Source organism: Pollicipes pollicipes, unplaced genomic scaffold, assembly GCF_011947565.3.
Source record: "Pollicipes pollicipes isolate AB1234 unplaced genomic scaffold, Ppol_2.1 Scaffold_4740;HRSCAF=5597_pilon_pilon_pilon, whole genome shotgun sequence".
NCBI classification, from domain to species: Eukaryota; Metazoa; Arthropoda; class Thecostraca; order Pollicipedomorpha; family Pollicipedidae; genus Pollicipes; species Pollicipes pollicipes.
The window spans coordinates 14,095,590-14,115,201 of NW_023596545.1; the positions used below are offsets into that span (position 1 = coordinate 14,095,590).

At 56.1% G+C, this 19,612-nt stretch overlaps 1 protein-coding gene across 1 annotated transcript in view; it reads left to right on the plus strand.

The window, feature by feature from the left end:
* The window catches only part of LOC119098449 (E3 ubiquitin-protein ligase MIB1-like), a 93,748-nt gene that overhangs the window by 3,730 nt on the left and 70,406 nt on the right, over positions 1–19,612 (plus strand). Inside the window, 9 exon segments of the mRNA XM_037221367.1 lie at positions 2–51; positions 483–614; positions 1,390–1,509; positions 1,968–2,122; positions 3,773–3,944; positions 4,601–4,745; positions 8,785–9,026; positions 11,698–11,895; positions 19,009–19,160. Coding sequence (XP_037077262.1) covers positions 2–51; positions 483–614; positions 1,390–1,509; positions 1,968–2,122; positions 3,773–3,944; positions 4,601–4,745; positions 8,785–9,026; positions 11,698–11,895; positions 19,009–19,160 — 1,366 coding nt within the window.

The window sequence follows — 19,612 nt, forward strand, 5'->3', positions numbered from 1 at the left end:
CTCCCCGGCGGCCGCGTGGTGCGCGGCGTCGACTGGCAGTGGGAGGACCAGGCGAGTGACGGGCGACCGCAGCGCCACCGGCGGCGAAAGTCGCAGCCAGAAAACGACAGGCAACGAAAATAGTGATGAGATGCAGGCCACTCAGTATTGCTAGCTGTGTTTTAGTCCCGGGAATGTTTTTACACGCTATCTCGGTTCAGCTGAGACATGCGGTTATGTTGATAAGCACCGAGCGGGATAGCGGTGCTCTGCGTTATGTGAATGCATGTGACGCTTTGCACAAAATGCAAATTGTGAATGGAATGGTCAGTAAGGTAGTTCTTGGGACGTGGATGGAATGGAAGTTTACATCTGGCATTTACACTTACAACAGCGGCATTTGGCTTCCATTACATTCAGAAAAAAACTGTGTGATGTGTCGTTCTTATGACGTTCAGCGTGCTGTGACTGGTGTTTTGATGATGCTGGCATCCCGTGTTTAGGACGGCGGCAACGGAAGGAGGGGCAAGGTGACGGAAATCCAGGACTGGTCAGCGGCCAGCCCCCGGTCTGCCGCCTACGTCATCTGGGACAACGGCCAGAAGAACCTGTACCGGGTCGGCTTCGAGGGAATGGTGAGATTAAGCAGATTGCGTAGCTGGTTTCAGCGCAATCCTAAGGCTGATAATCCAACTCATTTTCCTGGTTGAAGAGAAAAGACTATGTTCTTGTGCTTTTCACTTATTGTAGCATCAAATGGATGTAATTTGATCAGTATGACCAGTTCTCTGGAAATCTTCCTGGATAGCTCAGAATTTTGATTTGAAGTAGCCGACTCTGCAGGATAAATCTCGCTTAACTCCATGCTCACCACCATGAAAGTAATACATTTCAAATGCCTCGCTTTTCCGAATGTATGCTCTGTAATGTTTGCACCTAATGTGCCAAAATCTTTGTGCAACAAGTGTTATGAAGGCCTGAAACACTGCTTAGACAAAAAGCTTGCGAGCATCAAGCTACTGTCCCGCGAATTCAGTGACACGGTATGTTATGGCTTTTATTTCTCCCCTATGGCGTTTACCACGGGCTCTTTTCGAGGCGCACTTTGACTTTGGGAATGGGAGCATCACATGGTCACCGCCATGGACGAGCCAAATGACCATTCATAAGTTTTTTCGTAACCTGAACGCTGTGAAATCCAACGAAATCTGTAGCGCTCAAGCACCGAGATCAGGGGCTTGCGTAACTAGCGTGACCCTGTCTCCGCGGGCAGTGCACTACGACACTGCCGTGATGTGCGGTAGTTTGTGATGCACTAGCTGCAGAAACGGGCACCGCAACACTCCTCCGAGCGGCTGAGATACAGCCACGCCTTACCGGCCCTCTCTCCATGTGTCCCCCGTCCCCCAGGCGGACCTGAAGGTAGTCAACGACGCCAAGGGTGGCACCGTGTACCGGGACCACCTGCCGCTGCTGGGGGAGCAGGGGCCGGGTCGCAGCGCCGGCCACGGCTGGAGCATCGGCGACCAGGTCAGTCATAGGTCAGGTCAGGTCAGGTGCGGCGCCCTGGGGTTAGGTCACCGGCGGCTCAGATGGTCGGGTCGGGTCAGACGTCGCCCGGAGGGCGAGAACGCACAGGTCGGCGGCAAGGTCGTGTCAGTTGTCGTACCAGAACCAGTTCAGGCCAGAGCGAAGTGACATCTGATGTTACTCTGTATGCTGAATGATGCTAGTGAGGTCAGTCAGCCCGCTGAGGTGAGTGTGAACAATGCACAGGTGTTGACCATGGATGTCCGGGGGCGTGTCGCCGCACGTTTGCTTAAGTTAGGGAAACCTGCACCACTCCGGTCATGTCAAACATAATTCACCCAAACAGTACTACAGCGTAACGAAGGGTGGCGAGAAAGAGGCCGCGTTTGCTGCCCACTGACGCCACGAGAACCGAGCGGCCGCAGCGCTCACCTCGTCTCCTCACGCTGGCGCCGCAGGTGAACGTGGACCTGGACCTGGACATCGTGCAGTCGCTGCAGTACGGCCACGGCGGCTGGACGGACGGCATGTTCGAGTGCCTCGGCACGGCCGGCACCGTCGTCGGCATCGACGAGGACCACGACATCGTCGTCTCCTACCCGAGCGGTAACAGGTGAGGCTGCCACCGTCGTCCGCGCGCGCGCCAGTGGGCCTGCCTTCCGGCAGCGGGTGTGACCTCGAACAGCAGAGCACGGAATGGAGACGTGGCCGGGGGCGGTGTAGCATAAGTTCAGCCGGAGCTCAGTGGAAGGTGTGTCAAGGTGGTTTGTATTGTGAAGGGTATGAAGGGGTAATATATATCCCGTACCATATAGAATAGTATATGATAGGGGTATATAATAACAGGTGATGGGTGAAGGGGTAATATATATCCCTTACATATGATATACCCCATTATCCTATGCATTTGTTGTGCTCATGGAGAACGCCTCGATAGTGTGGTACGGGTCAATGCCACTGGAATTCAAACGATGCGTGCCTACGCCCTCCACTGTACAGGCCTGACCTGCGTGTTCAGGGCCGTTATCCATCAGTGGTTACCGTGATAGTCATCGATTCGAATTGACGCGGAGGCATGCTTAACCACTGCCAAGGTGGCGCCCGTCTGGCCCGGCGTGTCAGCCAGGGCGGGCGTCGATGACGGAGACGTTATTCGTCGACACAGCGATATTAAGGCCAGCGGCTACCATTTATCCCATTGGTTTTCCACTCGTCGTGGCTGCTCCACTCGGTCGTCTTGTATGAAGTACACCAGCTTCCCTGCATTATGTGCCCTCCCCCCTCCCGCCGCAGTATTTAAGATATGGATGGGAAGTTTTGTGCACTCAATCCTTGTGGGCAGGACCTTTTCACTCAAGCTGTGCTGTGGATAAGACTACCACCTCCTGCCATGACCAGTGGACCCCATCTCTCCGTGACAGGCTGTCCCATTACCAGCGGATCCTCTCTCTCCATGACAGACTGTCCCATTACCAGCGGATCATCCCTCTCCGTGACAGGCTGTCCCATGACCTGCGGATCCTCCCTCTCCCCGACAGACTGTCCCATTACTAACGGATCCTCGCTCTCCCCGACAGAATGTCCCATTACCAACGGATCCTCCCTCTCCCTGACAGACTGTGCCATTACCAACGGATTCTCCCTCTCCGTGACAGATTGTGCCATTGCCAGCGAATCCTCCCTCTCCCCGACAGACTGTCCCATTACCAGCGGATCCTCCCTCTCCCTGACAGACTGTGCCATCACCAACGGATCCCCCTCTACCTGACAGACTGTCCCATTACCAGCGGATCCTCCCTCTCCCTGACAGACCGTCCCATTACCAGCGGATCCTCCCTCTCCCTGACAGGCGATCCCACGACCTGCGGGTTGTCCCTCTTCCTGGCAGGCTGACCCGCTGTACACAGAGTACGGTGGTGCACATTTTCCTTGCTATCAGGCTTGGCAGATTTAGCATATGTGTCGGAAGTATCACAGACTTGACTAGACTAGACTATCACAGACTAGCACCCCACTTCGTCGATCCGTGTACTCCGTGTTAAGCCCACCTCTTATCAGAGTCCCGTCCCCCCGACAGCCCACCGCCCCGTCAACCGATGCTCTGCTGACCCGTCCCCATTAACGGCCTGTTTTCGGTGCCCTGCCTGTGGGCACGCCTCCCCCTCGTGCCCAGCCACGCGACCTCCGGCCGACCGATCCCTGTCGGCCGTGGCTAAGCCGCCCGTTCTGTCGGCGCCCCGGCTGACGTCGGCGTCGCCGCCAGGTGGACGTTCAACCCGTGCGCGCTGAACAAGGTGTCGAGCGCCAGCGGCTCGGCGGGGGACGCCGGCACCAGCCAGTTCGCCGTCGGTGACCTGGTGCAGATCCACAGTGACCTGGAGCGGATCAAGGTGCTGCAGCGGGGCCACGGCGAGTGGGCCGAGGCCATGCTGCCGGTGAGTGGCTCCCTAGTCGCCTCTGACGGGCCTTCACACCGTGATAACCCTTGGCTGAAGCTTCTTTGCAGAAGTTGAGCCACAACGATGACTGTGGGATCAGCGTCCTCGCTGAAAATGGCCTGTTGCAAAGCCCCGGAGTCCATTGCCCCGCGAGTCGTGATGTGGCATTTTGCGGAAATTGCGACGCAATGTTGCAACACGGCTGCCCTGTTTCAGCCTGACTCCTGGTCGGGTGCTAGTTGGCTGTTATTGGCTAGGACTTTAGCACGGTGTCTGGGAAGTTTGCCACACCGTGTTTGGTGTTCGGCTGCTGCACCAGCGGAGGTCCAGGAGCGGCATCCAGTCTCTTTTTAATCTGAACATTTACAATGTCCTTGTGCAACCAGTCTTGATATATTGCGGAGCTTCAACTGTTAATTGTCGCCCACAACCTTGAAAGGCAAGGTGCCTGTGTTCCTCCCAAACGCATCCGTCCTTCGAATTTTCGATCGTCTCTGCAGATCCTTGGTAGACTGTGGCACTGCTACTGTGGGTTTGTTGCTTTTTTTGCTTTCATGTGCGCGCGATCGCGATATCCCCCTGTCCGTGGTGGCGTGCCGAAGGGACGTCTCCACTGTCTGTGTTTGTCTTCAACCTCATTTTCACCTGGTCAGACTCTGGGGAACATCGGGCGCGTGCAGCAGATCTACCACGACAACGACCTGAAGGTGGAGGTGTGCGGCACCTCGTGGACGTACAACCCGCTGGCCGTCACCAAAGTGGCGTCCGAGGGCTCGGTGGCCGCCTCTTCCAGCGGCGGTACGTACCGCCACGCGGACCGTTGGGGAAAGGGTTGGCAACAGGGCATGATGATTATATGATATGATTATTCACCGCATGATGAAGCATCCATTCGTAGAGAATAGGGCACAACATTCATGCCCTTTGTAATATATGCCTACTTAGCTTAAAAAGGGAAGGGGCATTCTCGCCCCGTATAAAAGTTTGCGATGGGTATCTGTCTTCTGTGACTCCTGTTGCCACATCTATGGACCGGGGGTGGCATTGGGGCTCTACGACGCATTCAGCTACTGGGGCTGTATGACGTTGACCGCCTCTCACCCTGGCGGGAAGGGCGGACATCGCGGGGAATTGAACCCCGTACCTCTGGTTTCCCAGAGGTGCAGTGGTTAACGCAAACGCGTTAACCACTACACTATCGACACCCCATGTGGCTTAAGTCCCATAACCTGGTCTGATAAGACACCGGTTGTACATTATCACTGCTGGCAGACATATGGCGGCAGGCGATGTTAATTGCTAACCTTTCCAACGTCATGTTCAACCATCATGGTCATTTAGCATAGTTCCGCCATAAATGTAACATCATGCCAAAGTCCTATGCCTCAAATCAGTGTCAGAACCTTTGACTCTTGTCTCGAAATGTTTCCTTGGCTTAAGACGTGGTTGTGTCTAATTGTTTGTGGGTGCTATGTTAAATTTGTTATAGGATAATTCCCCCAGTATCTTGTCCAGGACACTACATGAGACGTCCATGGATAGGAAGTAGCCCTGAGAGACCGAAGGCGTTTTCAGTGATGCATATTTTTCATGCCGTTTACGTGTCGGATCCACCCCCGTTTGACGAATTCAAGAAAAGGAGTAAATGTTGCGCGTCTTAATGTTCACTATCAATATCAATAGCTTAAGATATCAGTCATGGACAAGAGAAGATACTCGTCGTCAAGAAGATAAGCACTCGACGCCTTAATTTGCGGTGTTTTACGAGCGAGGCGGTATAGGTGTGCTAGTTGTTTTTATCATGTTCATGACGCCAAAAAGTGAGCTTATGGGGGCAGGCACCTCTAGCAAACGAGACCAGTAAGTTTCGTCTGTGCATTTCAAAGTCTACCTTGCACGGTAGTGCAACACAAGGAGGTCCAGTAATGTAGAATTTTCGCGCTTATCTAACAAGAACTGGCTGCAAAATGGCCAGTTATGAACCAGTAATTTTTGGCGCGGGCTTGATAACTTTGTCATGGTCTAAGTAGATGAGTCTACAGAAGCACGGTTTTAGCAGCTTTCTTTCTAAATTATTGTGAAAGCAGCACTTGCGTGCATAGGGGTGGGGGCATCGGATACAATTAACTCGCGCTTGCCCCCCCCCCCCTGAAGATTTTTCTGGGATGGTTTCCTAAAGGCCCGACGTATCCGCGCCACATTTTGCATAACTGTAGACAATTGAATAGAAGATTGTTTTTTAATAAAAAATTAGATGTGCCTAGTGAGGTCACTACGGCAGGTCAAAGTCAGGCCACGGATTCAGCGAAGTCATTTTCTAGGGAATCGTTCAATCTGATGCGACAACGGAGTGTTAGACATAACCATACATCTGTGGGATACTTTCTAAAGTAACACAGCAAGTGAATGAGCAAATGCAAGCAAATTCATTTTTGAATGAACGAATTCACTGGCCTAGGGTCAGATATGAAGGTCAGACCAAGGTCAAAGCCAACCTGTTTTGTTACTCAAGGGCTTACTGCATGGGGTAGTTTGTGGTGCTCATTTCGAATCTAGTGATAACAGGAGCCGCATTATGCATCTTCTATGAACTTCATAAAAGATCAGAACATGTCATTGACCTGTAATGACGCAGTTCGACATTTTGTTTTTAGGAACATACTGCCTGGCGTAATCTTTGTCGTTTTTTCAAGTGCAAAACTCGAAGCACTGCTGTGTGATTTTGGTCAACATGGCCAAAATCATACAAGAAGGGTCAGACAAGGTCGCTGACCTTAAATGAGGATGTGACCTTTTGCTAGAACCTTATTCAGGTTCTGGGGTTGCTTTGGAGACCAACATGGGGTTTGACCTTGTTTGACCTTATTCAACCCGAAGGGTGTAACCTGGGGGCCTCAAACTTCGACTTGAGTGGGTCCACGTACAGGCCATACATTCTTTGGATTTGGTGTGTCTAGCTCTCTTAGTTCCTGAGATCTCAGGGAGGTCAAATTGACGCCCCACCCAAGCGAAGGGTATCCAACCGGCCGCCCGGGCGCGTGTTAACAATCCTATGGGAATGTGTCGTTTTTATGCCCCAATCTTCCTCAGCTTAGCCCATACTGTCGTTTAGTCGTCGTCATTTGGGACTTTACGACACACTCGGACGCTGGGACAATATGGCATCGCCTGCCTCTCGTCCTGACAGGGAAGGGCGGACGCTGGGACAATATGGTGTCGCCTGCCTCTCGTCCTGACAGGAAGGGCGGACGCTGGGACAATATGGTGTCGCCTGCCTCTCGTCCTGACAGGAAGGGTGGACGCTGGGACAATATGGCGTCGCCTGCCTCTCGTCCTGACGGGGAGGGCGGGTGCCGCGGGTAGTCGGGCCCCGCACCCCTGGTTTCCCTTACCCAGTAGCTCAGGCGGGCTGTGACGGCATAGCCGGCGTCTCCTGCTGTCAGAGCACTCACGGAGAGATCCCGCGCGACACGTCTGGAACGGTCGACGCTGTTTCCGAGATATGTCCGGTGTGCGAGGTCGATTTCGGAAAAGCATCGGCCGATTTCGGGTAGGTTACCTTCACACGTATGGGCATGACAACGTTGAGATCTGAAAGCGAGCTGTAGGTTTTGTAGTCGTCTGTGACATGTAACTGCCAGTATATCGTCACATGCTCTGGCTGTTGAGATTTGATAATCCTTGAAATTGTCCCAGAGTGGACGGACTCAAGCTCTTCGCACACGAGAGCGCGTAGCCAGCTATACACAGCGACCCACACGTTTGCCAGCGCGATTGCCCGCTTAGTTTTCTCTGTCAGAATCCGTTAATCTTGTGTGGCTGTGAGACCAATTTAGCGAGATCTGGACGCGATTTCGACCCGTGTCCTTCAACTTCTCCCAAATTAAAAATCAAATTTCCACGTAAATAAAATGGGAACGCGAAATTGCGGTGATATTGCAACATTGTGGAAAACTTACCTGATCAGTGAGTTTGCTGCATTTCACATGGAGTCGCGGCGATAGCAGGGCCGAGCCGGGCTGGGTCGGGTCGCTCAAGCTCAGGGCTGGTCCGTAGTCCAAGTAAGAGTCACTTGTGCTTCTGTCTCGCTGGAAGTTACGTCAGGAGAAGCGACGGTAGTGGCTTGAAGAACGAGAATGTTAGCCTCGCGTGCTTTACAGTCAGTGCTCGCGGCACAGTCATGGCGATATCCCTGGATGTCGATACGATCATCATGGTCTATTTGTGTCGGGAGATGTGACCGGCTGGCGACACATCATTTTTCTGAATATTATTTGATATATTATTTTTCAGGGAAATGGCTGGCGTGGATGTCAAATGGCTTATGAGCACTTCCTCTGGTGTTACCCAACCTGTTCCGCTCCAATTGGTCGTATAACTTTGTCTTTTGCCTTTTGGCCGAAAGGCAGTTGAAGTGCCGTGCAGACCTACGCATTAGCCTCTAACCGCCAAGACAGTACCCCCACCACTCAAGCATCATACCAGACGGCGGCAGTTCTTGAAAAGGGCAAATCGATGGATGGCAGCAAAGACCTCGACAAAATCGCTCGCCATCACATGCTGTATTAGACGCATGCCAAGCACGTGCTAACGTCATCGAACTCTATGGTGGGCTGGCTCGAAGTATAATTACCCGGATTGAATTTCATTTGACGCTCATCTGAAAGAGATGAATCGCATAAATGCACGATGCGCACTGGCTACAAAGCCAGAGGGCTTACGGTACCCCTTAGTTACAGTGATTGGTCTACCTCCCGTTTTCATACTGCACGTGCTGTACCCATCTCAGCCGATCGCGGGCCCTGTGCGCGCCTCGCCAACGCTCCGTCGCCCGCAGAGCGTCTGACAGCGCTGCTGAAGAAGCTGTTCGACTCGCAAGTGTCGGGCGACGTCAACGAGGAGCTGGTGAAGGCGGCCGCCAACGGCGACATCCAGAAGTGTGAGGAGATCCTGAAGCGGCCGGACGCGTCCCGGGACGGCGTGTTCGCCGGCCACACGGCCCTGCACGCCGCCTCGCAGAACGGCCACCAGGAGGTCATCAAGCTGCTCCTGCTGCACAAGGTCGACACCGAGATCGAGGTACGTGGAGCGGCGGCGGCGCGGCCGACCGCGACACGGCAGCGGCAGCGGCAGCGGCTGTTTCCGCACAGCTGGAGTTGTGGGTGTAGATGAAAACATGTGGGGAAGTCCGGAGCAGTGTGGGGCAAAGGTAACGTTGGCGTTTCAGGTCCCGAGCTCAGTTGTGGGTGGCTGTGGAGACAAAATAGTTTCGATGCAAGTTCATATTTGACTTTGGAGTGCCGTCTACCAGTGTGGTTTCTACGCTCCCGTTTACTGACATGGTAAGGGCGAATACCCATAAGGGTGAGTGTGTTTCACTTTTTGTTGGAACAACGATTGCCGGGCTCTTTCGACGTGTCTTAACTTGATGATTTTAAGCGTCACCTGTGCGTTGCCAAGGCGCAAATTTTCAGACTGCTGAAGGCTTTGAAGTTTCAGGAGTTGGCATGAGTTGCATATTGTTGCTTGTGCGACTGAGATGTCCTTTGCTCATTGATGACAGCACCGTGTCTTGGTTGTTTGATGTTTGACAACGTTTGGCGTGCCATGGATAAATTGGTTGCGCTCGGCAGGTGTTAAATCCGCCATATACCATATGGTTGCGGATCGTAAGCATAGATGGCACTGTAATCAGAGCGGTATTTGCAAGAGGTTTGGGTTTTTGAGTTACATAAGAGGTACCAGGTACAAGAGGCATTGGCTGAATAACTGGAGGTAACGCAGGCATCTGTGCATTTTTTGTGTGTTTCATACGATCGAGTCAGTAAATTCGACCTGGTCCATTTTAAAAATTACTTGAGCTGTTTGATGCCTTTCTGAAAAAAACAACACGTGGCTTCATGCATGTTTTGGAAGAGAACACGTTGATGGTGGTGCGATAAACTACACTTTGCGTTACTACACTACACTACACGTTAGCACTCAGTACATACCGATTCATAGCGCGATGTGCAGGGTGTATGTGGCGTGACAGACTTCCCGTGATGAACAACTGTACACTGCGTTGGGGGCTTATCACGACACAACGCGTGTATGTGCGGCACTCATGCTTAGCGGTTGGCAAGCATAGCGGTGACGTTAGGCTTGACTGGCTGCTGGCTTGACGATGTAGCTTCCCGTCATGTGATGCCTAGCGGTGAACACGGATCCGGGCGTTGTGGGGGCCGGGGCGTCGCGTTCCATGTGAGGGTTATGTTCGATGTTATGTTCACACACGTCGCGTTCGATCTTTGGAGGTCATCCTGCAGGCAGCAGGACTGTTCACCAAAACATATGGTCTAATTATGGTACGCCGCAAAGTCAACGTGTCGTGTTCTCTTTAGTATAAGGTACATACTACATGACGTAAAGCTGGCATTCAGCCTTACGGTGAGCTGGTACAATTAAAAAACGTACTGGTGGGCAACATACTTGTATAGGGCCGCACAATTTTTGCCAGCCAGACCCACGTATTCAGCTGAGTTCTGGCAGAGTGGGTGCTTTGGCCGTGCCCGCCAGTGCCAGTGGTGTCTGAAAATCCATGGTCCGTTTGATTTTCTGCGGCAGGCAAGATTAATGCCGCTGATGGATTGCGAACCGGCTCCGGTCAGCGACCTGACGCTGTAATGTCTTTGTGTCCAGCAGATATAGTGTCTCTGTATCTGGCACATTCAGCGTCCCTGTATCTGCCCTATACAGACCGTTTCGACTGCAGCAGGCAGCCTCGTCGCCTGGCGACCGCAGGACGGCTGACCAATAGACGCTCTGATCTTGACACCTGTGTGTGTGTGGGGGGGGGGGGGGGGGGGCGTGCGTGCGTGCGTGCGTGCGTGCGTGCGCCTGTAAATGTATATGGACTTCAACTAATTTTGGTTGCATTAAACGCAGGCCTCCACACCGAGGCAAATTATGTGCTCCCGGCAGCGCGGTGACGTCACGTTTGCGCCTGCTTGGTCAGGCTGGAGCGGTACACTGAGTCGGTGCGTGCACACTGTTCGGCGGCAGGTCACGGGCGAGGAATGGTGGCTGGCTCCCTGTGTGATGCAGTCATCATCCCAGCCTGCGAGCTCTGTCCCCACCTGACTTCCGCGTGCCGGAGGTTTTCCAGTCACCCATCCGCCTGTCCCGTTGTGTGACCGGTGGCCAGTGTACCTCGTCATCATTGTGCCGGCGGAGTGTTTCGCTGGCCCCTGTTGAGTCGTTCCTTGACCAATCACTAACCGCTCAAAGCCCGAAAACATCCCCGTCCGCTTAGAAGTCTGCCGGCGAGGCTTTAATGGGGTCCCATGTCCTGTCGCGGTGCTGTATGCTTTACCCTGCTTGACTTCTAACCGCGAGAATGTAGACCAGCGACCCCTGCCGATGACATTCCGGGCGCCGGTGCTTCAGTCGGTGCTCAGAGATTGCGACGATGTCCAGCTGCCTGGCTTCTCGTGTTATCGACCGAATGTGCAGAGGCTTTGTTGCCAGGCCGGCTACCTCCGAATCAGCGCGTGTCTAAGTCGCCCTGTGCCGTACGTGCCCACTGAGAGGCAGCCGCGGGGTGGTCAGGACGCGCGCTGATGACCCATGAGGTCGCTGCGTGAGCGCGGGCAGTCGATTCGCCCGAAGACGCCAGATCCTCATCGGTGACCCCGCCACCCCTGTCGGTTACCTGCGTTGTCCAGCACGCCCGGCAGGCTACTGACGCCGCGGCCGGCCGGTGCCGCAGGACAAGGACGGAGACCGGGCGGTGCACCACGCGGCGCACGGCGACGAGCCGGCGGTGATGGTGCAGCTCATACAGGCCGGCGCCGACCCAAACGCGCGCAACAAGCGCCGCCAGACGGCGCTGCACATCGCCGTCAACAAGGGCCTCTACAACTTGGTGCAGACGCTGCTGGAGAACGGCTGCCACCCCAGTCTGCAGGTGAGGGACAGGCTGTCCACCCCGGCGCACAGGTATGGGACGGGGTGCCACCCCAGCCTGCAGGTATGGAATGGGGTGCCACTTTAGTCTGCTGGTATGGGACAGGGTGTCACCCCAGCCTGCAGGTATGAGATGGGGTGCCACTTTAACATGCAGGTATGGGGGAGTGCCACCTAAGCCTATAGGTATGGGGCGGGGTGCCGCCCGGCCTACCGGTATGGGCGGGCTGCTACCCAGCCTGCAATTGAGGGACGGGGTGCCACCCCAGCTTGCAGGCGATTACTATCTGTAAAATTGTGGAAGGACAAATAGCTTGTACGGAATCCTAGTTGCCAAGGCAACTGGTCGTATTCTGTTCCCTTTGGCACGATAGGCTTGTTGGCGGCGACCTGGACGACAGAGAAGACCTTCGACAGGATACATGCGGTCATGCTCCAAAGATTCTGCGCCTTTTGCTGTTCGCTGTCATCCGGGTGATGGACATTCTACGTGACGTCACTTGCCAGCATCGCAGAATCTTTCGCTTATGTGGCCGCAGAATTAGTAGAAAGGGCGCCACGGATTCATTTGTAAGCAAGTTTGTTTGCTCCCAAACGGAGCGCGACTGATGAAAATAAAATTTATCATAAGTTATAAGCAGTATAGTTTGCAGTTTCCATACGTTTGTCATGTTTCTTCGCACGCGTAGTACGCGCGGGTAAGGCCTGATTTCTTACGTGCGCAGTTTTCTGCAATAATATTACGAAAGCGGTAAAATAAATTGTATCTTACCTTGAACACAGCCGGCGGTAATTCTACGTGGCTTCACGTTTTGCTGCTGCTGGTGTTGTTTTCGCTGCAAGTGCACCATGCATCTCATGGCTTCAGCTGTAGTGCTTTTTAGGCGGGCAGAATGACCTAACAATCGGACGATGCCGGTGCTATACATAGATGACAAAAACGTGGTCCAGATTCATTAGCTATGCTACTTAATTATCTTCTCTGGGTGTGCTCAATAACTCATGTTTCGCTTTCTATTTTCTGGTCCCTGGTGCTACTCCTCTTTTTCTGCGTTTTGCTCCTCACGTAGATTGCATTGTTCGTGAGACCCCGCACTCCCGGAACCAAGGTCCTCGTGGCTCCGGACACTTTGATCACGGCAAACCCAATCAGCGGAGCCAGGGCGCCGGCCAGTCCAATCAGCGGAGCCAGGACGGGAGTCGGCCCAGCCAGTGCAGCGGGGGTGGCGGCCATTCTGGCTCCGGATTGGAGATCGGGTCCCCCGCGGCTCGGGAAAAAAACCTAGCGATCCGGTCTGGCAAACACTCGACTCAACTGCACGGCTCCGCAGCTCAAGGCTGGGAGTTTTTGTCGGCACGCGCTTCAAGTGGGAGGGAGAGCTCTTGACCGCCGGCTGGTGACGCAGAGTCGGCGGCGCTGGCGCGCTTGTGGTCCGGGGGTGGGTCGTCACTGAGACGCCACGCTGCGGGGGCCGAGAGGCGCGGACTGGGAGCAGGACTGGGACGGCGCTATGGAAGGAGTGAGCCGGGGGGTAAGGATCAGTGAGCCGGGCAGGATGTGAATGAGAGCTGGTGGAGATGAGGCTGAGTGAGCCATAGCGTTGTGATTGAGTAGGAGGAGATGAGGGCGAGTAGGCCGGAGGAGATGAGGATGAGTGAGCCAGAGGGGATGCGGGAAGTGAGCCTGAGGGTGATGAAAATGAATGGACGAGAGAGATAGACGAAGCTATCCGGGGGCATCATCTCGGTGGCCGAGCCGTCTCTCTTCACGGTGTGATGCGCTCGCAGCTCGTGTGCAGGGACGCTGATTTCGGAAGTATTCGCCTTTGCACCGTGGGGACGCCAACAGAATTACCTCGGCGGCCGGCCCCGCCCGGTCGGCAGGAACGCCTCGCTGGCTTTGGCGACCGTGTGGTGCCACTGCCAGACACCATATAAGTAGAGAAACGTCAAATACATGGCGAGCCTGCCCTGTGCCATATTTCGTCTGAAATCATGTGCCATTGGTGACTCTCCCTCAGGCTACAAATGACAGCAGTTAAATGTTTTTGGTCCCACTACGTGAGCTACTTTAATTATCGTACGTTAAGCTTCATTATCCCGCCATCCGTTATCTAACATCAATTGTCGCTTATCAAATAAGCTAAGCCTGGTTTACTTCTGGCCTACTCTAATCACAGCACAACTGGGAGTCAGTTCGCTCCTTGTATTACATTCGCAGCGGGCATTCTCTGCTCGCGTCTCATCGCGGCGTGCTCGGACGCCCTCGGCGGCACGTTTAATCCCAGGCGAACGACGCGCCCCAACTCCCCCACTTAACCCCAGCCGAACGCCTCTCGGCATCTGATGACAGTCTCGTCGGACATCCTCTACCGCGCTCCATTTAATTGCAGTCTGGCTCACAAACTCTGTTTCCTTCCCCAAATAATCGCAGCCTAACTTACCACACTAACTGCTGACGCTTTAGCCGGGCTAGACAGACTTAATCTGTTCTCAACTTGCTGCCTCGCCGCTGCCAAGCGTGGCCCCTGCTGTTGGCCCAAACTTCATCCTACCCCAGTCCGTCCTTCCCAGCATTTGACTTCAGTCCGTCTTGACCTGAAGTTCTTAACACCTAACGTGATCCTGTTCTAGCCTTGCATTGCCTGCACTCATGTTATCCCGCCGGAACAGTAACAATCTGTCCTCTCCACGTCTGCCTAACGCGACATCTGGTGGCCCGCTCCCATTTAACACCACCCGCACCTGGCCTCTGCCCCCCCCCCCTCCCGGATTTAATCGGCGCGTCTTTCGTCAGCCGTTGTCAAGAGCGACGAGGGGCGTGCTCTTGCCTGCCGCCGGCCTCGGGTGCGGCGCAAGCCGTCGGTGAACGGACGGAAATTGTCAGTTCAGCGTCAACACGGCGGGGGGCGGGGGGGGGGGGGGGGAGCGGCGACTTCGCCGAACGCCGGCCGCCGGCCCGCCACGGACCACCGGCCGTGTACGGTATGCGCTGCACGCTGTCGCCACGGGTGCGCGGCGGGCCGCCATTAGGGAGCATTAGAGCCGCTTCCTGGGGCCCGGCCCGGGAGACGGAGCGCCGCGGCTGGCGGCCGGCGTCGCCTGCTCGGCGGCCTGGCCCGCCGGCCGCTGACGCCCGATGCCGGAGCGGCGTGCGGGCCGGTCGGACCGTGAGGTGGCCGCGTTGTCGAAGGCGGACTGGCTGGGGCCGGGCGGCACCCCGAGCCCGACTGCGTACGTCCTCGTGCGTGCCGCACCGAGCCCCCCGCTTTGAGTTCATCCCCTCACCCACCCCCGCCCCGCGTACGGACGCGGGGGCTGCTGCTGCGTCCTGTTCTGCGGCAGTGGTGGGTCCCGACTGTCGGGCGTTACACGGTCGGGATGGAGCGGCGCGATTGGGTCAGAGGGTTTCATTCTCCTGACTGGCCTCGTTCGGCTGGGTAGTGCGATGCCCGCCGGCTGTTACGTCGACGAGGGCCCGACGTAATGGGCGTCACGCGCTCTGAACTTTGGCTCAGGCTCGTTCGCCAATGCAGCTCAAACCAGCGCGCGGCCGAGTTTTCCGGTCCAGTGCCGCTGCTCCTCTTAATGGGAATCCGTTGGCCCGTCGCTACACTTTCGAACGATTGGTTCTTGATGCTTGCGATATGCAGCATCAAATGCTTGTCGGAAGCTGATGCGTAAGGATCGCTTTAGGTGAATGCAAGCGAGACAAAGTTGGGATATGCTTCAATTTTCAGAACTTTCCGTGAACGGCAAATTTAAAACACCATCGTAAATCGCATTTCTGTCGAAATTGCCCATAACATTTAGCTGCACTACGGTCATCTATCTCAGTTCAACCCTTGAAAAGACAAAACGTTTCTTCATCAATTTAATGGCGACCATATTTTAGGGTCATCGCAAGCTCTTACACTGGAAATAACCAACTTTCATTGTACCGGCTGGAACTGGCTAAGCAAAGACGTGAAGTCGCTGGAATGCATTACGAAAATGCTCAATTTGCTCAAGATATTCATTAAATGTTGTTGTGTCATCGAGCAGCATGGTCAACCAATATCAATGTCGTTATCATTAAACAATTGAGTTCACGATATGATAGAGTAGTAGTTTCACAACACATCCCAATGATTGATTGGTATCCTCGTTTGACTCGTTCTCCCGGTAGAATGGCGGTTGGTTGTTTGTGGTGCAGGAGCTCACAATGCTGGAAAGACAGCAGCTTCAACTTTTTCTTCTTGAATGGCATATTGTAGTGTAGCCGAGCGCGAGTGAGATCCAGCGGCGCTCGCACCGATTACCTGCAGTGTGACGGCCCGGCCGCTGCCCTGCCTCGGCGCCCCCAGCACGAGCGGGGCCCAGCCGTGCTCACACCGATTGCCTGCAGTGTGACGGCCCGGCCGCTGCCCTGCCTCGGCGCCCCCAGCACGTGCGGGGCCCAGCCGTGCTCGCACCGATCACCTGCAGTGTGACGGCCCGGCCGCTGCCCTGCCTCGGCGCCCCCAGCGCGAGCGGGGCCCAGCCGTGCTCGCACCGATTGCCTGCAGTGTGACGGCCCGGCCGCTGCCCTGCCTCGGCGCCCCCAGCACGTGCGGGGCCCAGCCGTGCTCGCACCGATCACCTGCAGTGTGACGGCCCGGCCGCTGCCCTGCCTCGGCGCCCCCAGCACGAGCGAGGCCCAGCCGTGCTCGTACCGATCACCTGCAGTGTGACGGCCCGGCCGCTGCCCTGCCTCGGTGCCCCCAGCACGAGCGGGGCCCAGCCGTGCTTGCGCCGATCACCTGCAGTGTGACGGCTCAGCCGCTGTCCTGCCTCGACGCCCGCCCCCGGCCGTCGAGCAGCGGTCAGCAACGCTCGAGCAGGGCGGCCGGCGGCACCTCTGGGCGGGTGTCGGGTCGGCCGTGCCCGCGCGAGCGAGGCCACCTCAGGTGTGATCGGTCGTCAGATGACGGAGGCGGGGTGGTAGGGAGGCACCACGGCGGCTGGAGTGTGGCCTGACAGCGGTGACGACCGATAGCACGCCGGCGCCCCGTCACTGTGGTCAGACAGAGACGGTCGGTCGTCAGATGACTGAGGCGGGGTGGTGGGGAGGCACCACGGGGGCTGGAGTGTGGCCTGACAGCGGTGACGACCGATAGCACGCCGGCGCCCCGTCACTGTGGTCAGGCAGAGACGGTCGGTCGTCAGATGACTGAGGCGGGGTGGTGGGGAGGCACCACGGGGGCTGGAGTGTGGCCTGACAGCGGTGACGACCGATAGCACGCCGGTGCCCTGCCACTGTAGTCAGACGGAGACCGATTACTGGCGCCGCCGTAGTCAGGCTTTAGCGACTGCTAATCAGACACTCAGTGATGTCGGGCCTGGAGGCGCAACCCAACAATCGGGGTGATGCTGGGCCTGGAGACTAATTGGGTGGGAACGATCAGTAAACTGGTCTTCTCTTGTCCTTTTGTCCTTGCACGCGTGGCTTCCCCATCTCATCTTCGACGATTGTGTCTTACTTTATTATACACACCACCACATTCGCCCTTAATGCGGGCTATTAATATGTCCGCCGCGGGGAGTGAAATTGACGCCAAAATGCGAGGTCGGGTGCAGCAGGGACACTGGGGCGGTTATTGAGGGTGAGTGGATGTGGAGTATAGCATGAGGCTATTATGGGGAGGGGCTATTAATGCGAATATTGCAGCTTGCGATGCATCCTGCTGGGGTTGATGGCGCGGTCAGCAAGGTGCATTTAGAGAAGGAGAAGTGGGGGATGAATGGACAAGTGAAGTAGAAGGGGTGAAAACGAACCAAACTGAGCACCCAACAAACACACATGGTGCTGAATGCTGATCATGTGAGCACCCGTCGTTCTCGTTTTGAAATGCAGTCTGAGGGTGCCAGACTATTACGCTGTTTTTCTGTGTGATCAGCGGGCGAGAGTGCATGTCCCTGGTTTACTGATGGAGCTTATGATTCGGTAGAACAGGGCTCATGTGCTTGCGGCTGAACCTTACCTCAGCCACTTCAGATGTTCTTCGATATGCCGGTTACGCGAGTCACAGATCAAATTAACACGGCTCATTAGCTTGGTAATTTTGAGCTGGTTATTTGATTGCCTGCGCTTCAAAGTCGAATTAAGGCGATAATTTAATCATGAGGCAGGTGATTGGATTGCTAGTCTGCGCGTCTGTCAATTTGTTCGGACAAATGGCTGACTTTTTGAGATCTGCTACGTCACAACTCTGGAAAAAGAAGGAGCCCAATTGTCACAGCTGGATGCAGCGGACGAGATTTGGTTGGATGCTTTCCATATGTGATAGAGGATTAAGTCGACGTGGCATGCTGGATGTCCGGGCTGAATAGCGTATGCCGGGTGTGACCAGTATGATAGCACGTTCCCTCTACCCTACAGCACGTGTCCATCCTTCACCACACATTGTGCTCCAATCCATGGGACTGAATGCACCACGCCACCCCAGGAGCTATTACATGCCCTCGGGACTCTGCCTCATGACGCATCTCACTGCTCTTCTGTCTCCACAATGGGCATAAACGGCCGAGTGGTCAGGGTTTCTGCCCGGGTCCAGGCGGCTGGGGTTCGGGTCTCACCACAAGCGACTGTGAATGGTCCTGACCTCCACCAGGATGTGGCGATGCGGATGACGTCAGTCGCGTGTGTGGCGATGCTGATGACGTCAGCAGTCACGTGTGTCGTGATGCTGATGACGTCAGCAGTCACGTGTGCGACGATGCTGATGGCGTCAGTAGTCACGTGTGCGGCGATGCTGATGACGTCAGCAGTCACGTGTGTGGCGATGCTGATGACGTCAGCAGTCACGTGTGTGGCGATGCGGATGACATCAGTCACGTGTGTCGTGATGCTGATGGCGTCAGTAGTCACGTGTGCGGCGATGCTCATGACGTCAGCAGTCACGTGTACGGTAATATACAACTCAACAAATATATATGGCGCCTGAACTAGACCTCGCTAAACAGCTGCATCCACACCAGGAGCCCGTGACAGCTTCCCGCATCACGACTCGAACCCGGTGTGGCTGCCCCTGCCCCGCCCCGCGTTGCAGGACCCGGACCTCGTCTTACCCTCCCCTCCCCCTCGTCGCCGCAGGACCTGGACGGTGACACGGCGCTGCACGACGCCATCAGCAAGAAGCGGGACGACATGGTGGCGCTGCTGCTGGAGCACAGCGCCGACATCACGCTCACCAACAACAACGGCTTCAACGCGCTGCACCACGCGGCCCTGCGCGGCAACCCGAGGTCAGTCGAGGTCAGGTCACCGCCCGGCAGCCGGGCAGTGACGGCCGACGCGCCGCCACGTGCCGTGGTGGCGACGAATGAGACGCCGCTGGGCCAGCGCGCGGCGCAGAGTCGGGGCGGATGAGGCGTCTGCGGCCGGCCTGTCTCGCTGGCGGCTGACCGGCGTGCCGTCGGCGGAGGGGGTGATGCCGCCGGAGGCCGTGACGGCTGTGGTGGGGGATCGCCGGGGCCTCGGCGGAGGGGGTGATGCCGCCGGAGGCCGTGGCGGCTGTGGTGGGGGATCGCCGGGGCCTCGGCGGGAGGGGGGTGATCGCCGGCGGCCGTGGCGGCTGTGGTGGGGGATCGCCGGGGCCTCGGCGGCTGTGGTGGGGGATCGCCGGGGCCTCGGCGGAGGGGGTGATGCCGCCGGCGGCCGTGGCGGCTGTGGTGGGGATCGCCGGGGCCTCGGCGGC